Below are 23,107 nucleotides of genomic sequence, written 5' to 3' on the forward strand. Positions count from 1 at the left end.
AAGCATACCCCACACAGTTGGTTTGTCTGCTTATTCAAATGTTATGCTGTCCATCTGCCCCCTATGGTGCTCTGTTTCTTAAGTGTGACATCATGTGATTGTCACTTATGATAGCTTCCCCATTGACACTACTTGTCAGACGTCGCCCACGGAAGGCCGCACATTCATTCATTTACTCAATTTGTATAGCTGTCCATCTCACAAGCAGTGACTCCAGGCAATGTATAGAAGAAATGTAAAAACAATAAACACATAAATGGTAATCATTTGACTGGGATGCTGCAACCATTGTAGTTGAAAGTGGCTACTAAGTCCCTAAATTGCGATGCCACAAGTGATGGTGGCAACGTTGAGGACCAGTTGCCAGTCTGCTTGCTCTGTGCTGTCATTAAGCAATTCATTAATCAAGGACTATTTATACTTTTTCTTGCCCTCTTGACTTGTCTTTGGAAGTGGAGTTTTATGTGAAATAGTTTTCTTGTACAGACTATTTTTAAAATTATTTTTAGTCTTGGTGAGACACAAAAAGATAAATGGCCCTGTAAATTGAGCTTGACCATTGGAGCAATATTGGAGATATTGATGTCAGCGTTTGTGCAGGAATATGAAAGAGGTTTGTCATTGTGTCCTTCTGGGATATTTTCCAGTTTAACCCACAGCTATGGAATTCCCCGCAATTTCCTTTTCAAATGGGCACCTCACTTAGGGTTTTCAGATCCATTAGGATCAGGGTAGTTTTGCTGCCCTGCTTACACTTACAGAAGTCAACTCATTAATAAGTATATTACAATAATGTGGAATGCAGCTGTTCAGTTTGTCAACAAACTGGGCATATCTTTTTCCTGTTTGAGGTTTCCATCATACTAGTAGCCTCTTACATAGGTAGATCTCAACTTAGTGACTGTTTGTTTAATGACTGCTTAAAGTTACAGTGGCACTGGAAAAAAGTGACTTATGGACCTTTTTTCACATTTTCGATTGTTAGACCATCCCTATATGATCCTGTGATCAAAATCCAGATATTTGGCAGGAGGTTAATACTTATGATAGTCCTTGCATCATGTAATCACTTTTGTGACCTTCTGACAAGCAAAGTTCATGGGGAGCCAAATTCACTTAACAGCCATGTTACTAAGTTAAAAACCGCAGTCATTTCATTTAACAACTGTGGCAATAAATGTTAATAAATAAATTGTGGACAGATACATCCAATTCACATGGGAAGATCCGACCAGAGCTGAAGAAGCTTCTTGGATGAGAAACAAAACACTTCCAAAGGAAAAAAACCAGAAAGTCCAGTTGCCTCTTTAAAAAAGCAACTTTGGGACATAACTTACATTTATGTGGCTTTTTGCTGGAGTATTAAAGAAAATGTTTTTCCTCCCCTCCTCCAGGTGGCGACAGACAAGGTTGCAGGGAGATTCAGTTCTACTCTCTCATGGGTGAAGAACACTGTCAGTCAAATGGCCAGCCAGGTGGCAAGTCCATCTGTTTCATTACACACTACATCCTCCTCTACCACACACTCCACGCCAGCAGTGTCTCCGTCATCGCCAGCAGAACTGAGTCCTGATGAGATAGAGTTACTGGCTAAATTAGAAGAACAAAACAGGTAGGTGATCATCTGTGCCGGAGTGACGCAGTGGGTAGAGTGCTATGATGAAGGCCACTGAAGCTGACTGTAGATCTGCAGGTCAGTTCTTCAAATCTCATCACCGGCTCAAGGTTGACTCAGTCTTCCATCCTTCTGAGGTGGGTAAAATGAGGACCCGGATTGTGGGGGCAATAGGCTGGCTCTGTTAAAAAAGTGCTATTGCTAACATGCTGTTATGCCCTTTGTTAAAAGGGCACTATAAATAAATTATTATTATAATAATTTTTTTTTTAAAAAAGCTGCTCTGAGTCCTTGGAGAGGGGCGGCATACAAATCCAATTAATAAATAATAAATACAGGTAGTCCTTCACTTACAACAGTTTTGTGCTTTAGTGACCGTTTCAATAATGGGTTCCTACTGGTGTGGTCCATCTCCATGTCGGAAGAAGCTTCCCCGCCCGCCCTTGTCTTAATGCTAACATTTATTTTTCGTCCAAAGCACAGCTGAGAAGCTCCTCAGGAGATTTCGGGGGGTGGGGGGGAGATTGCCGAAAATTACATCATTAGTGGCTTACTACCGGTGAGGTGCCCTGGACCACACCAGTAGGAACCCATCACTGGACCTTTTAAAATTACAACGGCATTAAAAAAGTGAGTTATGACCGCTTTTCACACTTACGACCTTCAGCATTTCCAATGCTTGACAACTGACTCATATTTATAACAGTCGCATTGTCCCGGGGGTGTTACGTAATCCCTCTTTGCACCCTTCTGACAAGTAAAGTCAATGGGGAAACCAGATTTACTTAACAACCGGGTTACTAACTTAACCACTCCAACGATTCACTTAACAAATATGGCAGCAAAAATCGTAAAATGGGATAAAATTCACTTAACGAAATTCGTACTTAACCCTGCTGTTCTGTTTAAAAAATGTTACAAATCTTCTGTTCCCGGGTCACCCTGACCCGGACCGAAAATTCTTCATTTGCAGTGCTTATGTTTGGTCAATTTGAATACTTTTTTCACTTGGAAAGTAGTCTGAACATTTCTGCACATAATGATATGAAAATTGAACTGAAGAAATTAATCCTTATTGGTTTATTTTGCACATAAATATGCCTCCCCCCCGTTTTTGTGAATTTATTTTAGGTTTATTGATAATTATGCCTGCAAAATACATTCTATTTTACTAAAGTTGATGTGGGATTGGTAGCTTGAACATTTCTGAACATAATGATATGAAAATTGAACTGGAAAAATTGATGCATATTGGTTTATTTTGCACATAAATGTATGCCTCCCCCCATGTTCAATTATTTCAATTTATATAAAAATTATGCTGTTAATTTCAAACTTACATACTTTTTTTTAGTAAAATGGATTTGTTTCATAAAATTAGTTCTCTGGCTACAATGTGGTTGATTTTCAAAAGGATATTCCAAATATTTCTAGCCAAATATGTATAAAAAGTGACAATAATGGCACACAGCAAGGCCGAGGGGGGGGGATGGCCCTTTTGTGGCAAAAATAAACCAATAAGAACCATTTTTTACAGTTTATTTATATTTTTCTTATATTCATAAATGTTCAATTTAGTATATCAAACCTTTTGGGGGGAAATTCCTTGGGGATTTGTAGCCTTAAAAAATAGAAATTGACACGAAATTCAGAAAGGATGGGGGGAGGGGCTTTTTGATCAAAATAATATAAGTCTCAATTTTTCCAGTTCAATTTTCATATCATTATGTTCATAAATGTTCAAACTAGTTTTCCAGTTGAAAAAGTTTTCAAAAAGACCAAATTCAAGTACCTAAAAAAAATCATTTTGGTCCGGGTCTATATGACCCGAACAGACTAAACGTGACTTTTTTTTTTGCCCAGAAAAAAAATTTTCCCACCACCCCCACAAATATTTTTTTGATGATCAGCATTGTTAAATTGAGTAAATGAATGCCTAAGATTTTAAAGAATATTTTGGATTTGGAGCATAAAAAAATAAAAAGTGAAAATGGTTGCAAGCAGCTGAGGGGGGGGGGGGCTTATTTCTGATGTTAAAAAACCAGTAAGAATCATTTTTTTCAGTTCCTTTATATTTTTCTTATATTCAGAAATGTTCAAGCTACCAATCCCACACCAACTTCAGTAAAATAGAATGCATTTTGCAAGCAAAACTATCCATAAATTAAAAAAACTTTCACAAAAACGGGTGTGTGTGCATTATATCAGCAAAATAAACCAATAAGATTTACTTTTTTCATTTCAATTTTCATATCATTGTGTGCAGAAATGTTCAGACTACTTTCCAAGTGAAAAAAGCTTTCAAAAAGACCAAACATAAGCACTGCAAATGAAGAGTTTTCGGTCCGGGTCAGGGTGACCCGGGAACAGAAGATTTGTAACTTTTTTTGCCCAGCAAAAACTAAGCCCCCCACCCCCCCAAAAAAATTCTCATAGAGAGAACCCCTGAAATGATGAACAGTCATGAAATTTCAAGTTTCAGATATGCAGGGAAAAATTTTTACAGGGACTCAAACTTGGCTTCGGGTCAAATAGACCCGAAACAGAACAGCAGGGCAATATAAATTTTGGACTCAGTTGTGGTTGTAAGTGGAGGACTTCATGTACTCGTGGAAAGGCATCACAGGATAATTTGGTATTTAAGATAAAGCTTCTTTTAGATATTTGTAGAAAAAGCATCTCCAAACATATGAAATAAATTAATTGGCTTCGTCCTGTCAGAAGTTTCATTTGCTTTGTCCCACTGCCATCATTCAATTTTGAAACTATTTAAGTTTCAAAGATCAAGATCTGTAGTGGTCTGGCTCAGAATGACTAATAATAATATGAGTTAATTTAAATTATATGTATGTTTCTGCACGTATATGACCAGCACATTATTTTGGTTGCTTTTTTAAAAAGAAAATCTTTATGCTTTGTTGAAATTTGAGCTGTAGTATTCAAGATCATAAAATCTAAGATTTTCTTCTTTTGAGTCGTTTCTACTTTATTTTAACATCTTTGTAATGATTTTGGAGTATGATCGATCAAACCAGTATTGACTTTATTGACCATTCAGATAGATCATCTGTAGGAAAATTGTTCCTCACTTATTTCTTTGGTTCTTTTCAATGTTATAACCACTGCTATAATTCAAGCCATCTATTTTGTTGCTGGTGGTGTTTGATCATTTTACTTCTATTTCTCAGAATTGTTGAGAGTGAGAGTCCGGCGATATACAAGTTTAAATTATTATGATTGGATGCACAGGAAGTCAGATGTCTAGTCTGGATTGGGCATTTTTATTCCCCTGTTGAGTCCTTCCAAATTCCTGGGATAGGCAGATGTTATATGAAGGTGTTAAGTTATTATTGTTACTGTATACACAACAATGTGAAGTTACCAGTGCCGGTCCTTTAGCTAATATTGGTCTTCATATGATCAAGTTCTTCCCAAGAATCTAGACTGTTGTAATGTATTGGCATAATATATGTGCAGATCTAAGCAGTATGACCTTTTGTAATTGACAGATGGAAAAAATTTTAACACAAATATTTTCTAAATACTGTCCAATATTTTTTGGTATGACCCTAAGTGTGTGGATAACCACTGGGACCACCATGGCCTGGTTTATGCCACAATCTTTCATCTTCAATTTTCAGGTACTTTGTGATCTTCTCCAGTTCTTTATCTTCTATTTTACTACCCCCTGGAATTATGCACACTTTTTCTTTTCAACCACAGTTATTTCTGGTGTGTCTTTTTGAGTCTGCATTGTGAAATACCACAATATTTTAACCTCCTTGATTTCAACTGCTTTTTCAATGGTATGTTCCCACCTATTTTTCACAATCGGCACATGATAATTCATTCCAGTGAATTATTTCAGTGACTGTGCTGTGTTGTTGTTTATAATTAGTTTGCCCAGTATTGCTGGACAATTCTGGAAGTTGAAGTCCATACATCTTAAAGTTGCCTGGTTTGATAAACATTGATTTAAATAATTTCTTAAATGTTTGTTTCTTTAATGAATGGAGAAGATCATCTTATGTCTTACAGGTAAGGTAGATAAACTTCCTTTCATAGTGACTTCAGGAACACTTCATGGAATTTTCTTGGCATCAACACATCTTGCCTTATGTTTGTCTTTTTAGCGTAAACCAGTGTTTCTAAATAGTGGGGTGCTCCCCCCCGGAGGGGCACGGAGCAATGCCGGGTGTGTGTGTGATGACTCTGGGGAATGTGCTTTTTTTGTGGCAGGGAGTAGGGTTTTTTTCACTGAACAATAGCACACAGCACAGAGTAGGAGATATGAAGTGCATATAACAAACCCTTAAGAGACACCATGGAAAAATATTTAACAGGGATGAAAAGAAAGGAGGAGAGAGACGGAGCTAATGAGACAAATATCTCTCTCCCGAAAGCTAAGATGAGGAAATATGATTAAACGTATGTAGCATTTGGCTTCACTGTGACTATGGTGGGAGACAAGGAAAGAGACATGGGTTAGACATGTTTGCTGTGTCTAAAAATTTTGGTAGCGGACAGCATGAAGCCAAATAAATTAAGGCATCACTTAAACACATTACACCCCAATCACGCTGATAAGCCACTTACGGTTTTTTCAGCAAAAATGTGCTGAATATTGCAAATATCCAGTAGTCCTGGCGGAGAATTGGGGGTGTGCGAAATGTTTACTTCTTCCGAAGGGGCACATAACAGAAAATAATTGAGAAACACTAGCCTAGACTAAGCCGCCCCGAGTCTTCGGAGAGGGGCGGCATACAAATCCAAATAATAAATAAAAATAATAAATAAATAAAGCCTCATCTGAGTCAAGTCTTTCCCTGAGCTTTTCAAGCCCAGTTAAACTCTGCTAGATGGTGCCACCTAGTGGTGCTTCCAAATGATGCAATAATGCATTAGATTACGTATTATAATTATTACAAAAGGGTAGTTTCTTTTAATCTTGAAGTAGGTATTCTGTGTTGTGAAAAAATTACATGAGAAGCTACTTTGAGCACTACTTATGAAATCCCTCACAGTATGAATAGAGTTAACCACCTCTTTTCAGCTAACCAGTTATTCTTCAAGGGATCTATTCCTATGAGAGAAGGAATATCTTGTTGATTTTATATATAGAATCATTTATTGTTTGCCTGTCTGTAGAATAATCTCATTGATATCCTTTGAAAAACATTGACTATATGAAATAGTTTGTTCACTTAAATTTTCATTAATTTTTATGAAGGGCTCTAATAAACTTAAATAGTTTCAAAACCAGAAGCATGATTTATATTATTTATTTATTAGATTTAGATCACATTTTTTTCTACAGGAGCTCAAGGTATCATAAACATCTCTTTTTCATTCCATTTTCTCCACAATAACAACTTCTGAGATAGGCTGGTCTGAGGGAATAACTGGTCCAAAGTCATGCAAAAATGTAGTGGACAGTTAAAGGGGGGGAAAAGATGTAAAAGAAAAGGAGACAGTTTATGTGAAAGGATAAAAAACACTGGTAGATCTTATTAAAAAAAGTGAACCCTGATTCAGTATGCAAGCATGGAGTTTTTTACCTCTAAACAAAAACAATATATCTCTATAACATCTATTTCTACAATGTTATAATTAAATAGAATTGTAATTCTTTATATGCTCCAGATAGTCTAAATCGTGAGCGAATATAACAACTCCCTGCTTCCCCCTGATTAAGCTACTAGAGAAACAATTCTTAAGACAGCAAATCAGATCAGTATAATAATTCCTAAGTATCTTAATAGGGTGTTGGCAGCAATATTTTAAAGTACTTTTTATTTCCAAACTAATTTTAGGAGAAATGATACTATTTTGATCATTAACCTGGTTTCATAAGAACAAAAGAAGAGCCATGCTGAATCAGGCCAAAGCCCATGGAGTCCAGCATTCTGTGTCACACAGTGGCCCACCAATTGTCCATGGGGATCTTGAGCAGAAAGAGAAGGCAAGACCCTCCCTTTCACTTGACCCCCAACAAGTGGTACTCAAGGGAATCCTGCCTGCCTCAACCAACATAGAGGTGGCACTTGGACATCCGAAGTTTCATCACACCTGTACAAATTTTACGTGGTGATCCAAACTTCCTTTCGTCCAACATATAATTAAGAATTGCTACTGTAGTTAAATAACTGGGAAGGGATTTATTTCTTGTCTGTCTATATATTCAGATCTGATTTAGCTCATAAGTTAATGATAAATGACAGCAAAGTCAACGTAGGCAATTCCCTATCCTTGTTATGCTTCACTTAGTTCTTTATAGGCTGTCCTCACTTCTGTTAAAATACTTTTCTTCTTGTTTAGGCTTGTCAGTTGGTTGGTTTCACTGTCTCTTTCAAAAACAAGCCTGTTTCACACATTCAGCCTACTTTCCCCCCAAATGGCAAATTTTGAGTTTAACCCATTTTCACACTTGGATAATAAGTTGCTGGAGGGGGGTGGTGGTTTGAAAACTTTCTGAGATTGCGGCCCATACTTTATAAATTGATTAAGATTAATTTATTTTTAACCATCTTTTGTTTAGTATAGATGTTGAATATTATTAACAAGTTGGATGAAATGGCTGCTGTCGTCACTTATAAATGTAAACACCTTTCTTTGCAAACTTCAGGAATTGCCGGCCTAGATTTGATAAATATCCAAGTGGAGTTCTAAAACGATTAGTTTGTGTGTTGGGTAGGAGAATCTTTGGATCTGAGCAGATGTAGAAGACTTTACAGAAATATGTTTATGAGAAAGAAGAAACACAGTAATATGGACATGTAATATGAAATATTTTTATACAAATATCAGGTTAAAGATTGAGTTAAGTCCACCCCCAACCAAAGTTGATTTGGTTCAGTCCCAGTGAACAAGTAATCTTATCTGTAAAAGGTAAATCATTAATGGTAAGGAAATGGCTTACAATACTTTGTGCTTGTGGCATTAAACTCAATCTTGTTAATTAAAAAGCTATGAACATATTCAGGTAAGATTTTCATAGTAGAATAAGGATGAACATTTTGCAGTATTAGTGTTTCCTACATTGTGATTTTACAGCATTAGAGCTAAAAGTATTATTTTGCTTTCAGAATATATCCTGTATTTTCTAAGCTTAGTCTGGAATTTGGACTTGTTTGTTGTGAGGCTTGTAAAGAACAGAGCTTCTTGGAATAGAGCCTTGCAATTTTGTTAGGTTAAATAGGTGAATTCGTCACAATTTCACGCCTATATTATTAGAATCAAAGAAGTAGCATAGTACTTATTAAACTATTTGAAAATTGAGAAAAGGCATACGCAGAAGCTCCTGCACGAATCCTGTAGAAGTGCACATACGATTATTTATTTATTTATTTATGTATTTATTCAGTTTCTGTGGCTACCTGTCTTAGTCAATAACTCTTTATTTCATGAAATTATTTTCTTAAGATGGGTCTGGAAGTCAAAATCTGGGTGGAGACACAATGACTTGATAGAATAAATGGTAGGGGAGATGTTTAAATCTTTCTATTCCTAATCAGTTTTCTTGACAGATGGTGCTCCCCCAGTGCCTGGGGAGAGAGGCTAAATTTTGCAAGCCATGGTCCATGTAATCTCTTGAGAAAGGTATTGAAATGTATGATGTGCCTATGCTTCTCTTGTATTCAAGTCAAATTTCTTACTGGGGATTATAGTTCTCCTGAAGAGATAGGACCTTTTAAAAATAAACTGTAATATGTAATGTGTGTATGTATTTTATCTATTGGGGTTTTTTTAGACTTTGTAATGTAAAACTGTTATTTTAGATTTTAATTATTAGATTTGTTACCATGTATTGTTTTTATCACTGTTGTGAGCCGCCCCGAGTCTACAGAGAGGGGCGGGATACAAATCTAATATAATAATAATAATAATAATAATAATAATAATAATAATAATAATAATAATATAGTTTTGATAGAATATATAAATACATATCTGGAAAATGTGTTTTTTAAAAAATTCAAAAGTATTTGTTTCCTTACCTTTTTATGGGGTTCTTCAGTCTTAAAATACTTTCAAAAGGATCTTCCCTTAGGTTTGAAAATCAGTCTGGATACCTTGGACTTCTTACTCTTTTACTTTCAAAAACAGCCCTACACTCTATGAGAAGCTGCCTGAAAAAGCAATGTTTTGTAACATGCACAGATACATGTAGCTTCACTGAATGAACTTGTAGCAGGCCAGCAGATCCTTCAACTAAACAGAACAAATGGTAAAAAAGGAATACAGGTAGAACTCGGCTTATGTTCACAACTTAAGCCAAAACTTCCATTGCTAAGGGAGATAATAGTCAAGTGAGCTTTGCTCCTATTTTATGACCTTTCTTGCCACTGTTGTTAAGTGAATCACTGCATTTGTCCAGTTAGAAACATGGTTGGTCAGTGAATTTCAGAGATTCAACCTGGAAATAAGAAAGAACTTTCTGATAATCAGAGCGATCAACCAATGGAACGGCCTGTCAGCAGAAGTTGTGAATGCCCCAACTCTCGACCTATTCAAGAACAGATTGGACTGCCATCTGGCTGGGGAGGTGTAGGGTTTCCTGCTTGAGCAGGGGTTTGGACTTGATGACCTGCAAGGTCCCTTTCAACTCAACTCATAAACAAACAAACAAACAAACAAATAAATAAATATAATAATAATAATAAATTTATTGTCATTGTCAAAACAACGAATTGTCATTGGCAACGAAAGTTGTGTGACACCCGGAGACCAGTCCCACCATACATAAAATCAGAATAGGTAAATTTAAAAATAGAATAAAAAATAGAATAAAATGTCCCACCCACTACAATTTCTCCACCCTGAACCACTCAACCATCTACATGACAAACCGAGTAATATTGTCCAACGGTTCACTGATGGTGACTCTTTAGTTCGTTGTTAAGTGTGAGTATAGCTCTGGGATAAAAACTATTCAGGAAACGTGTGGTCCGAGTTCTAGTTGTTCTGTATCTTCTGCCAGAAGGCAACAGTTCAAAGGGATTGTAAGCAGGATGAGAAGAGTCTTTGAGAATAGTATGCACCTTCTTAGAACAGTGAGATGTGAAGATGTCATCCAGGGTGAGTAGCTGGAGCCCAATAATGTTCTGGGCAGTTTTAATAATTATCTGTAGAGCTTTTTTGTTCACTACAGAGCTGCTCCCATACCAAGCTAGAATGCTGTATGTCAGGACACTCTCAATGGTGCTGCGATAGTAGGACAACAGTAGATGCTGAGATAAATTTATCTTCCTGAGCATTCTCAGGAAGTACAGCCTCTTTTGTGCCTTCTTCACAAGCATATTAGCTTCCCCATTGACATTGCTTGTCAAAAAGTCACATGACCTCGGGGCACTGCAACAATCATAATAATTGCCACTTGCCAAGTATTCAAATTTTGATCATATGACCATGGGGATGCTGCAGTGGTTGTAAGTGTGAAAAACGGTCATGTCGCTTTTTTCCCAGTGCTGTTGTAACTTCAAACGATCACCAAAAAATGATTGTAACTCAAGGACTGCCCGTATTGTAACAAAGTACACAAGGATTAAGCCAACCCATCTCTACATCAAGTGTTTTAGAGTCCTGGCTCCCAATGTAGGGTGCACGCCCCACTGGGGGGCAATTTGATTTTTGAGGGGGGAAATTGGAACCTGGTTTAAACCAAGTTAATGGCCTTTAGGCTTCCTCTGTGTGAGTGAGAGCTCACTTTTTGAATAGTAAGAATTATATATGGTGTGTGTGGGGGGGGCATCAGGGTTTTAGAGATGCTTAGGTGGGGCATGGCCAAAAAAAGGTTGGGAACCACTGTTTTAGAGGTAATCTACCTGTGGGGATGAACGTAGGTTGCCTTCCTGCCATCACCCCTTAGTCACAATCCAGTTTCTCAATTCTGCACCAGTGCTCTGGAGCAGTGTTTCCAACCTTGGCAACTTGAAGACATTTGGACTTCAACTCCCAGAATTCCCCAGCCAGCGTTTGCTGGCTGTGGAATTCTGGGAGTTGAAGTCCAAATATCTTCAAGTTACCAAGGTTGGGAAACACTGCTCTGGAGAAACCATAAAACTTTTAGCCCTCCATACAATTTAGCTAAGTAGAGGTGAATTTGGGAAGTAACCAGGCATTTCTAGGATTCTCTCTCCCCCCCCCCCAGCTTTATTAAAAAGATACAAAAGAGAATAAGGTTCTATCTGCTCAGCATGTAATATAAAATGAGATAATATAAAATAACTATTCTCTCCAACACAATTCTATCTTACAGCCTTGCCCGAGGCAACCTGTCCCATCCAGGACTTAAAAGATCTTTTTTTTTTTTTTTAAAGTAAAATATTGTTGTAGTTTGAAAACAATACATAGTTGCAACATTTGCACATAGTTATAATCAAAAAACCTCTGCCGCCAGGCATGGGGGAATTGAGACCCTCTTCCCCCTAGGCCTTTAGAATTGTATGCATGGTATGTATGTATGTATGTTTGGTTTTTATATTAATGGATTTTTAATCATTTCTAATACCAAATTACTATTGTACACTGTTTTATTGTCACTGTTAGCCACCCCGAGTCTCCGGAGAGGGGCGGCATACAAATCAAATCAAATCAAATCAAATCAAATCAAATCAAATCAAATAAATAAATAAATAAATAAATAAATAAATAAATAAATAAATAAATAAATAAAAAATAAATAAATAAATAAATAAATAAATAAATAAATAAATAACTAACTAAATAAATAAATAAATAAATAAATAATAAATAATAAATAAATACACAAACAAACAAACAAACAAACAAACAAAATATAAACAAATGAGATCTATGCAAAAAAATAGAATCTGACTTACAGTAATATTTTGTATGAATGAAAAGAGCCACTTGTTGAATATTTTGACAGCTGAGAAAACCATTTTGTGTTTTCCTTCCAGATTGCTGGAGACTGACAGCAAATCACTGAGATCAGTAAATGGATCAAGAAGAAACAGTGGCTCCTCACTTGTGTCTAGCTCATCGGCGTCTAGCAATCTTAGCCACCTTGAAGAAGATTCCTGGATCCTTTGGGGGAGAATAGTAAATGAATGGGATGATGTACACAAAAAGAAAGAGAAACAGATTAAGGTTTGTCGAGTATTGTTATTCAGTATTAGAGGGGTTGTTATGGGAAAAATAGGAGGAGGAAAGTGTGTTGGACATGTTTTCTGTCTTTAATTATTTGTAAAAATAATAAAGGTGGGATGCAAATAAGAATAAAATAAATAAGACAACAATAATATAAGAATTTTAACTATAGTAAATCATCTGGTTTGCATTTGGCTGGTGATTTAAAAAATAATAATTCTAGGATTATTGGGTAGATTTCAATTTTCACAACCTTGTGGAAATGTGCTCATCAGAATTTTAAATACATATATATTTTGCTGCTCTAGGAACTTGTTCGAAAAGGGATACCGCATCACTTCCGAGCAATAGTTTGGCAGCTTTTGTGCACAGCTCAAAATATGACAATTAAGGATCAATATTCAGAACTCTTGAAAATGACTTCGCCTTGTGAAAAGCTCATAAGAAGAGACATTGCTAGAACGTATCCTGAACATGACTTTTTTAAAGAAAAAGATAGCTTTGGGCAGGAGGTTTTATTTAATGTCATGAAGGTAAGTTAGCAACCTAATGTCTTTATGGATAATAAAAGGTTTACTTCCTCCATATAAATATTGTTATGCTCATTTACTTCTGAATATTAGATGCTAGACATGAGGAAAAGGCCTTGGCCACCTAATACCCAGTCCTTGCTGATGCGGTATTCTTAATTCTTTCAATGTTATTGAGGGATTCTTGTTTCAGTGTGTATAATTAATAAAGCACCGTGATTTGCCTTGATTTTCTGTACAATGTGAGTAATAGCTAAAGAACGTATTTATGGGAGATTATTATAAGACAGTGATGGTGAACTTTATTTATTTTTATTTTTATTTATTTATTTATTTTGTCCAATACACAATACATATTGAAGAGGATAGACATGAAATATTATATATAAAGAAAAGATATAAAAGTAGAGGAGAAGATATATGAAAGGAAGAAAATATACAGTCATACCTCGTTTTACGAACCTAATTGGTTCCAGGGGGAGGTTCGTAAGATGAAAGGTTCGTAAGACGAAACATTGTTTCCCATAGGAAACAATGTAAAGTCAATTAATTCGTGCAACCAAAAAAAAAACCCGCAAAAAAAATGCTGCCGCCCGGCTGTCACCTTTTAAAACAGCCTGGGAGCTTCTCAGCGACCTCCCGAACGCCGAACACCAAACCCGAACTTCCGGGTTCGGCGTTCGGGAGGCCGCCAAGAAGCCCCCAGGGCTGTTTTAAAAGGTGACAGCCGGGCTGGGGGGCTCAACCCCCCCAGCCCGGCTGTGACCTTTTAAAACAGCCGCGCGGCTTCCCAGCCGTCTCCCGAAGCCGAACGCCAAACCCAAACTTCCGCGTTTGGTGTTCGGAGGCTGCTGGGAAGCCGCGCGGCTGTTTTAAAAGGTGACAGCCGGGCTCAGGGGCTTCCCAACAACCCCCCCAGCCCGGCTGTGACCTTTTAAAACAGCCGCGCGGCTTCCCAGCCATCTCCCGAAGCCGAACGCCAAACCCAAACTTCCGTGTTCGGCATTCGGAGGCTGCTGGGAAGCCCTCCGCCCGGCTGTCACCTTTTAAAACAGCCGCGCACCTTCCCAGCAGCCTCCGAACGGTTCAGAAAAAATTTGCCTCTTCTTACGAACTTTTTTCGTGTTACGAACGCCAAACCCGAACTTCCGGGTTTGGCGTTCGGAGGCTGCTGGGAAGCCGTGCGGCTGTTTTAAAACGTGACAGCCGGGCTGGAGGGCTTCCCAGCAGCCTCCCGAAGCCGAACGCCAAACCCGAACTTCCGCGTTCGGCGTTCGGAGGCTGCTGGGAAGCCCCCCAGCCCGGCTGTCACCTTTTAAAACAGCCGCGCGGCTTCCCAGCAGCCTCCGAATGCCAAACCCGGAAGTTCGGGTTTGGCGTTCATAACACGAAAAAAGTTCGTAAGAAGAGGCAAATTTTTTCTGAACCCCGGGTTTGTATCTTGAGTTGTTTGTAAGACGAGGGGTTCGTATCTTGAGGTACCACTGTATATGATATACAGTATGAGATAAGGAGAGACAATTGGACAGGGGACGAAAGGCAGGCTAGTGCACTTATGTACGCCCCTTACTGACCTCTTAGGAACCTGGAGAGGTAAATCATGGATAGTCTAAGGGAGAAATGTTGGGGGTTAGGGGTTGACACTACTGAGTCCGGTAATGAGTTCCACGCTTCGACAATTGGATTGCTAAAGTCATATTTTTTACAGTCAAACTTGGAGTGATTAATATTAAGTTTGAATTTGTTGTGTGCTCTTGTGTTGTTGCGGTTGAAGCTGAAGTAGTCATTGACAGGCAGGACTTTTTTCCCCTTGGGTGCAGAAAGAGCGTGCGTGCGCGCTATCATGCATGCGCAAATGCCCATACCCATAATTCAATGCCTAAGGAGGTGAAAACAACTTCCCCCACCTCCCAGAGGCTCTCTGAAGGCCGGAAACGGCCTGTTTCCCAATTTCTGGTGGACCCAGTAGGCTCGTGTTTCGCCCTCCCCAGGCTCCAAAGGCTTCCCTGGAGCCAGGGGAGGGTAAAAACGACTTCCCCCATCACTCCGGAGGCTCTCTGGAAGAGAAAAATCCCCTCCCAGAGCCTCTGTGCGTGCCAAAAATCAGCTGGCCGGTGCAAATATGCACGTTGGAGCTGAGCTAGGGCAACGGTTCGTGTGCCAGCAGATATGGCTCCGCGTGCCACCTGTGTCACTCATGCCATAGGTTCACCCTCACTGTCATAAAACTTCCTTAAACTTCACTAAAAATGAGGCAGTAATTGTTTTCTACCAGACGTAGACAAATGTTAGTTTGGTGTTAGGTACTCATCCAACTAAAGTCAGGGCAATGTTTCCAAGCCTTGTCAATTTTAAGAAGAATGAACTTGCAGTTCCCAGAATTCCCATCAGCTGAGATTGAGAAACACTACACTAAAGAGGTGTCATTCCAGGGGTTATCAAGTAGGCCCATTTTTTGGATCCTATCAGATTACCTACCTATTGGAAGCTGGACGCTGATGGATCATATAGGACAAGCAGCAACTACAAAGACATCTTTCAAAACTAGACTGTATGCCATCAAGGGTTTTATAGGTGATAATCAGCACACTGATTTGCACCTAGGCTAGTAATGTGTCCTAGAACAGACGGTGTTACATAAACATATTGAGACACCCAATAACTTGCATCTGCTACTGCATTCTGCACTAGCCATAACTTCCAATGGTCTTCCAAAGGTCTTCAAGAGTACATATACCTTATGTAAAGTATACTGCTCAAAAGAATAAATAAAGGAAACACCCAAATAACACATCCTAGATCTGAATGAATGAAATATTCTCATTGAATACTTTGTTCTGTACAAAGTTGAATGTGCACAACAGCATGTGAAATTGATTGTGAATCAGTGTTGCTTCCTAAGTGCACAGTTTGATTTCACAGAAGTTTGATTTACTTGGAGTTATATTGTGTTGTTTAAGTATTCCCTTTATTTTTTTTGAGAAGTGCATATTGCAATGGTTGAAATGTGAAATCACCAAAGCATGACCCAGTCCAGATATGGGCTCAAATGGCAAACTAAACTAATTTTTTGCTAAAACTTTTCCAGGCATGGTTGCCACCTGATGCTTGAATAGGAATTGTGGTCCAAGAAGAACCCCAAATGCGATGTCAGTCCAAATGGGGGCAGTGTAACCCCATTTAGGATTTAATATAGAGACTATCCAGATCCAGATATCTATAACTATAGTTTTAATACACTCATAATCTTACATAAGATTTAAATGCTTAATGCAATCTTTTCACCACTTAATGTCTCTAGTCCTTGACACTTTTATGTTATGATGGTTGCACTCTCCTACTTTGGTAAATTTTCCCAAGATAACATTCTCTTTATTTGTTGGATTTCATCTGTGTTTGTCTTGTGATTTGAAAACACTTCAGAGTCCATGAACGTTTAACCTGCTTTGTATATAGCTATGTGAGAAAGACATTTTCATTTGTAAATGAAAAATTATATAAGTGAAATGTTGGAATAAAAATGTAACCTTTAGAAAGTTCTAAAGGCTTCATGGTTTCAATTAAAACATCTGATATTAGAGGCCGAATTAACTATTGTTGAAAGGTTAGCACATCTCTTGTAGATTAAGACAACCAAGACAATAAATTTGTAAACTATCCTTGACTTTATTCTATATTAAATATTTCTGACTGCTGTTTCCTTTTGAATAGTATATCAGCAGGATAGTAGCTAGTTTTATGTAGCAAATTGGATGTTTTTGTAATTGAAAACACTTGTCTTTTTTATTATTACATATATTAGCTAATATAAAACTAACTAAAGGAGAAATTAATTTGTTTTAAGAAAATAAATTGAATTATAACTTTCTAACCTTTAGAAAGTTCTAAAGGCTTCATGGTTTCAATTAAAACATCTGATATTAGAGGCCGAATTGACTATTGTTGAAAGGTTAGCATATCTCTTGTAGATTAAGACAACCAAGACAATAAATTTGTAAACTATCCTTGACTTTATTCTATATTCAATATTTCTGACTGCTGTTTCATTTTGAATAGTATATCAGCAGGTTAGTAGCTAGTCTTATGTAGCAAATTGGATGTTTTTGTAATTGAAAACACTCCCCTTTTTTATAATTACATCTGCTAGCTAATATAAAACTAACTAAAGGAGAAATTAATTTGTTTTAAGAAAATAAATTGAATTATAACTCTGAAACATCATGACTAGAATGTAGGAAGTTGTCATATAATCTGTTGATTGAACTAGCTAATATTATTAAACATGCATTGAATGATAGTGACATGGAACAAGCCTTGTTCTATACTGTTGTCTCTTTTCTGACATGTAAGGAAAATGATGCTTGGGATTCTCATTAGTTATGGTGCTTGTCGAGGAACATGGAAAATTTCCTGCATTTTATTGAATAAATTTTGAAAGTTATTAAAAGGAATTATATTTGAAACCCTTCAAAATATAAGTATGTAATTTACTATTTATATTATCTGTATAAAATGTAATTAGTTATTCCTCTCATATTAAGTTAGAAACTGGGCCCTACTGGGCCGTGGTCTAATTGCCAACGGGTGGCACGGAGTGGCCCCACTCTCACAAGAGTCATCACAAACCTCATAGGTAGTTCAGCCTCATTCACATGAGCGTTTCAGGTAGTCACTGCCCCACTGACGCAAGTGTTATTGCAGGCACACTCACCCATATGCACCTGCATTATCCCCTCTTTCTCCCCTCTTCCCACTCCGGGCCACCAACACAGAAATGTTGGGGAATTCTTGTATAATCTACAGACATTTTCTCTAAGTGGCATTCACACCTTCACCTCTGAAGGTAGAAAGCATGACGGTTATTTGGAAAAGTGGGTATTCATTATTCTTTCTAAATGTTACCCTCTTATTAATGTTTTGTAGGCATATTCTTTAGTGGATCGTGAGGTTGGTTATTGCCAAGGAAGTGCTTTTATTGTTGGTCTGCTCCTTATGCAGGTAGGAAGAAAGAGCCTCCTATTGCAAAAGTTATCTTGAAATTCTACTACATACTTCATTTAAAGTAAGAGAGTAATAATAAAAGGAGGGGAAATATTTACAAATTAGAACTCCCTCATATTGGGAATTGTCATAATTTATCGCAGATGTATATATTTTTCAAGTAACGCTCTTTTAGGTTATTGGACTCAAGGTTTGGTGATCTTGTTCTGTGGACAACTATTTATGATTCCCTTGCTTCATAACGGGAGAAAATCCCATTACATCTGACTTTCATTTTTCCTTTAAAGCGTTGTTCTAGAACAGTGATGGTGAACCTTTTTTTCCCTCCGGTGCCAAAAAAGCGTGGACATGTGCTATTGCACATGCGCAAGTGCCCACACTCATAATTCAGTGCCTTGGGAGGGCCAAAACAGCTTCCCCTGCCCTCTGGAGGCCTTTTGGAGGCCGGAAATGGACTGTTTCCCAACTTCTGGTGGGCTCAGTAGGCTCGTGTTTCGCCCTTCCCAGGCTCTTGGGGAGGGTAAAAGTGCCTTCCCCTCCCCCTGGAGGCTCTCTGGAAGCCAAAAACACCCTCCCAGTGGATCTCTGCAAGCCAAAAATCAAGTAGCCGGCACACACATGCACGTTGGAGCTGAGATCATGTGCCAGCAGATATGGCTCTGTGTGCCACCTGTGCCCTAGGTTTGCTATCACTGTTCTAGAATATTTATTTTATTTATTTATTTATTGGATTTGTATGCCGCCCCTCTCCGGAGACTCGGGGCGGCTAACAGCAATAATAAAACAATGTACAATAATAATCCAATAAATACTAAAAAAGATTAAAAACCCATTAGTATAAAAAAACGGTCTTCTATGGGAGAAGATTTCTGGAGAATTGTATATGTCTTATATATAATCTCATTCATAAAGATACTAAACCATAACTATATGTGATTATTGATTATAAATCAAAGGGATTTTTTTTCTAACATGAGGTCCCAGATAACACCAATTTCAATGGTGCTTTATGTGGGCACTGTAATAGATAAATTGGTTACAATGTTTTTTATTGCCAAGAAATTATTGGCATTAGAATTCTAGTGCAGAAAGACCCAGGACTGTGTGTTAATCCCAGAACGTATTTACTCAAATTGAGAGAAGAAAGAGTAGACCTGTTCACACCTGTGGTGCCATTTGCTTACCATACATAGGGAGGCTGTAAGGACCTGAGAATACCAACAGTGTTATTTCTTCACTCCATTATATATAGTACTGCAGTTTAACACACCTTGTTAAAGGCTTGGCAGGTGGAATTTTTTTCCAGATACATCTCTTGAATTACACCTGCAATTAAGTGGTGTTGAAAATATCTTGCGAACTTTTGAAGTGCTTGTAACGAGGAACGTTAAGCTGTGATTGTTATCTCCTTCAAAATAGATGCCAGAGGAAGAAGCCTTCTGTGTATTTTTTAAATTAATGCAAGATTATCGACTTCGAGAACTCTTCAAACCAAGTATGGCTGAGTTGGGCCTTTGTATGTATCAATTTGAATCCATGATACAGGTACATTAAAAAAAAAATCTGTTATCTCTTGCCCATATCTATGGTGTTTTTAAGCAGTAGATTTTAAAAGCTGAGTGCGTAAGCATTGATCAGTTGCAAAAAGGATTCAACAGTTGCAGAAAAATGCCAACGCATGGAATTAGAAAGCAACAGTACTGTCATCTGTTAGAGTTGCCTTGTTCAGATGTTGCCCAACCACAGACCAGAATACCAGGAACTAAAGTCTTTGTAGATAATTGAAGACAAACACAGCAGAAAATTATTTAAGAGAATATTTACTTCTTCTTAGCAAAACTATTCTATACATTTACACTGTAACTATCTCACTAGAAGATTCTACTATGCACTATAATCATAAGCCACACAATAACTACTTCAGGCCAAACTAACCTTCAAGCCACACTTTCCTCAAGCCACACAATATCTTTTAAGATACGCATATGCAAAGGTGTATCATGTTATATACATTAGTCAACCAATCAGGTTATAGCTCATTCTGTAGACTCACGGTGACTAAGTATTCTTTCAGTGTTCATTATGGTAATTACAATCTTCCTTCCTTCCTTCCTTCCTTCCTTCCTTCCTTCCTTCCTTCCTTCCTTCCTTCCTTCCTTCCTTCCTTCCTACCTACCTACCTACCTACCTATCTACCTAATTACCTACCTACCTACCTACAATTTGAACATTATATCAGGCTAGTCCTGGTCCTGACATCATCTATGCTTTTTAAGACATTGTCTTTTGTATTTTGAACATGTTCTCTATGTAAAATGTTTTAATGAGTCAATACTTCATTTCTAATTATAAAAATGGTTTAATGTTCTTTTAAATTATCTATAATGATTTTATATCTAAGAATTTCTAATAATAATCTCTAATGACATAGGAAGTCTTTCAGATTGGATTTAAAATTTCAATATCTAACTATGTAAAATATTTTAAAATACATATTTCAGAAATATTATTAAAAGCAACTGTTTGATTTGTTTCTTCTTTCAGGAGCAACTTCCAGAGCTTTTTATGCATTTCCAGGCCCAAAGTTTCCACACTTCTATGTATGCATCCTCATGGTTCTTAACTATTTTTCTTACATCTTTCCCACTACCTATTGCAACAAGAATATTTGATATATTTATGTCTGAGGTAAGCTATCATGACTGTCAAATTAGATTGATGGCTGTTTGGTTAACATTTTGTCTTTCTGGGGAAGCTGAATTCAAATCCCTATTTATAATGGGTTGTTAATTAAGTTTAGTGTTACTTTCCAATAAATATATCAATGTAAGGCTATTTTAAAAATTCTTAAATAATAAGCATTACAAATATGTATTTGGAAGAAAATAATGATGATATTCGCAGGGTTTAGAGATTGTGTTTCGGGTTGGCGTGGCACTGCTCCAGATGAATCAAGCAGAATTAATGCAACTTGACATGGAAGGGATGTTACAGGTAAGCTAAAAATGCCATTGTATTGTATTACTTGACACATGGGGTGTAAATCCATATTTCCCACTTCTGACTCTATGCTTTCATTTTCTTTCCAGCACTTTCAAAAGGTTGTTCCACATCAATTTGATGGTGGACCAGACAAGTTAATCCAAATGTCTTACCAAGTCAAATATAATGCAAAAAAGATGAAAAAGTAAGTATTTATTTTCCTTAAAAATGCCACTGTGCTATTATTACAAAGAGGTGAATCATTGAATTATGACATTCACTTCTACATAACTATGTGAATTTTATTACATAGTTGTTTCTAGAAAAACAATTTATTTGCCAATCATATAATCAAGAGTTTTGTTCTCATCTCTAGATAGAAAATGTAGGCACCTCCATTTTCTCTCTAGAGGGCGTATTCTTCTTGTCTACCCATTATCTCACCACCATCTTTTCTTTCTCACCCCTGCTTTTCCATAGCCACTGATATCCCATACAAATTAATATGAAGAATAGTAACTACAGTTACATATTATTAAAAAGAGATTATCATGTCTCTCAATATTATTATTTTCAGTTTTTTCCCGAACGCCATCACTCTACTAAACAAATAATTCCATCAACACTGTCAGACTTTCTACTAAATCTGCACTTCTATTCTACTAGTTTTTCTCATTGTCACCCATTTTCACCCATTTCCCATTTTCACCCATTTCCTCCCATGTTGACTGTATGACTGTAATTTGTTGGTTATACCCTAAGATTTTTATTAATATTGCTTCTTCATTGCTTATTTGACCCCTATGACAATCATTAAGTGTTGTACCATATGATTCTTGACAAATGTATATTTTATTTTATGTACGCTGAGAGCATATGCACCAAGACAAATTCCTTGTGTGTTCAATCACACTTGGCCAATAAAAATTCTATTCTATTCTATTTAGGCTAGAAAAAGAATATACTACTATAAAAACGAAGGAAATGGAAGAACAAGTTGAAATTAAGGTAAGTAGTTAATTATCTGAACAAGGTAATAGGAATTTCATCTGTGTAATAAAGAAAATCAGATTGGACAGAAAACCAGATGATTATTATTATTGTAAACTTATTTTCAATAATAAGTAATTATTGAAGCACAGTATGGGGTTTATTTCATTTTTTTGTTTATATTTTTAATATACATGCTTAGGATAGGGTTTTTTATTTATTGATGAATATAACAGGAAATACAAAAGTCAATAGAATTATGTTAAATTAGGAGTAGCTTTGAGAATCAATGTTTTATAAATGGTTGGAATATTGGGTTTCGTTTTGAATTAGTTCAAAATTCTCTTCTGCCAGAAGACAACGGAGACTAATATTGTGTGAGATGTGATATAAAAGGAAAAAAATCAATAATCCATTGTTTTAAGACCTTTGGAATAAAGGTGAATACAGTTGCCAGAAATGAATAAACATCTAGCAAAAGCAAAATATCTTTCTACTATATGCTTGAGTTTAATGTATTAGAAAGTTTAACATTTCAAGTTAATACATGCACATTTTAATGAAAAAGCAAGCAGCATCCATAGAGCTGGTTTTCAGTACCATATTTAAAATCTAGCTGTGAGCAATTCTGAATTAAGTTGTAATTCAGTTGCAATTTCCCTGATCCACACTTACATATAAGGTTGCATATTTGTTTGTTTGTATATTAAATTTATATGCCACCCATTTTGTAGCTTGAAGCAGCTCTGGGAGGCTTGCAAAATGTAACTTTGCACCATTTAGAAAGGAGAAAGGTATGTGATATATAAGGAGTCTGTTTTCCCCTTTAAGGAAATATTGAGAACATTTAGCCTTGTAGTCTACTGAACGACCCATT

The 23,107-nt window shown here is 36.9% G+C and overlaps 1 protein-coding gene across 4 annotated transcripts in view; it reads left to right on the top strand.

Moving 5' to 3' along the window:
• EVI5 (ecotropic viral integration site 5) overlaps positions 1–23,107 on the top strand; it is a 105,393-nt gene that overhangs the window by 17,963 nt on the left and 64,323 nt on the right. For 2 of the 4 annotated variants that reach the window (XM_070746561.1, XM_070746564.1), the window contains exons 2-10: positions 1,395–1,612; positions 12,538–12,727; positions 13,036–13,260; positions 18,181–18,255; positions 19,678–19,803; positions 20,803–20,946; positions 21,163–21,252; positions 21,348–21,445; positions 22,188–22,248. In XM_070746561.1, the coding sequence (XP_070602662.1) occupies positions 1,464–1,612; positions 12,538–12,727; positions 13,036–13,260; positions 18,181–18,255; positions 19,678–19,803; positions 20,803–20,946; positions 21,163–21,252; positions 21,348–21,445; positions 22,188–22,248 (1,158 nt within the window). In that variant the 5' untranslated portion in view covers positions 1,395–1,463. Of the gene's footprint in view, positions 1–1,394; positions 1,613–8,516; positions 8,598–12,537; positions 12,728–13,035; positions 13,261–18,180; positions 18,256–19,677; positions 19,804–20,802; positions 20,947–21,162; positions 21,253–21,347; positions 21,446–22,187; positions 22,249–23,107 lie in introns of those variants that run through there. The other 2 variants (XM_070746563.1, XM_070746562.1) reach the window with 2 other exon arrangements.

The sequence above is a fragment of the Erythrolamprus reginae genome, chromosome 3, assembly GCF_031021105.1.
Source record: "Erythrolamprus reginae isolate rEryReg1 chromosome 3, rEryReg1.hap1, whole genome shotgun sequence".
In the NCBI taxonomy this organism is placed as follows: domain Eukaryota; kingdom Metazoa; phylum Chordata; class Lepidosauria; order Squamata; family Dipsadidae; genus Erythrolamprus; species Erythrolamprus reginae.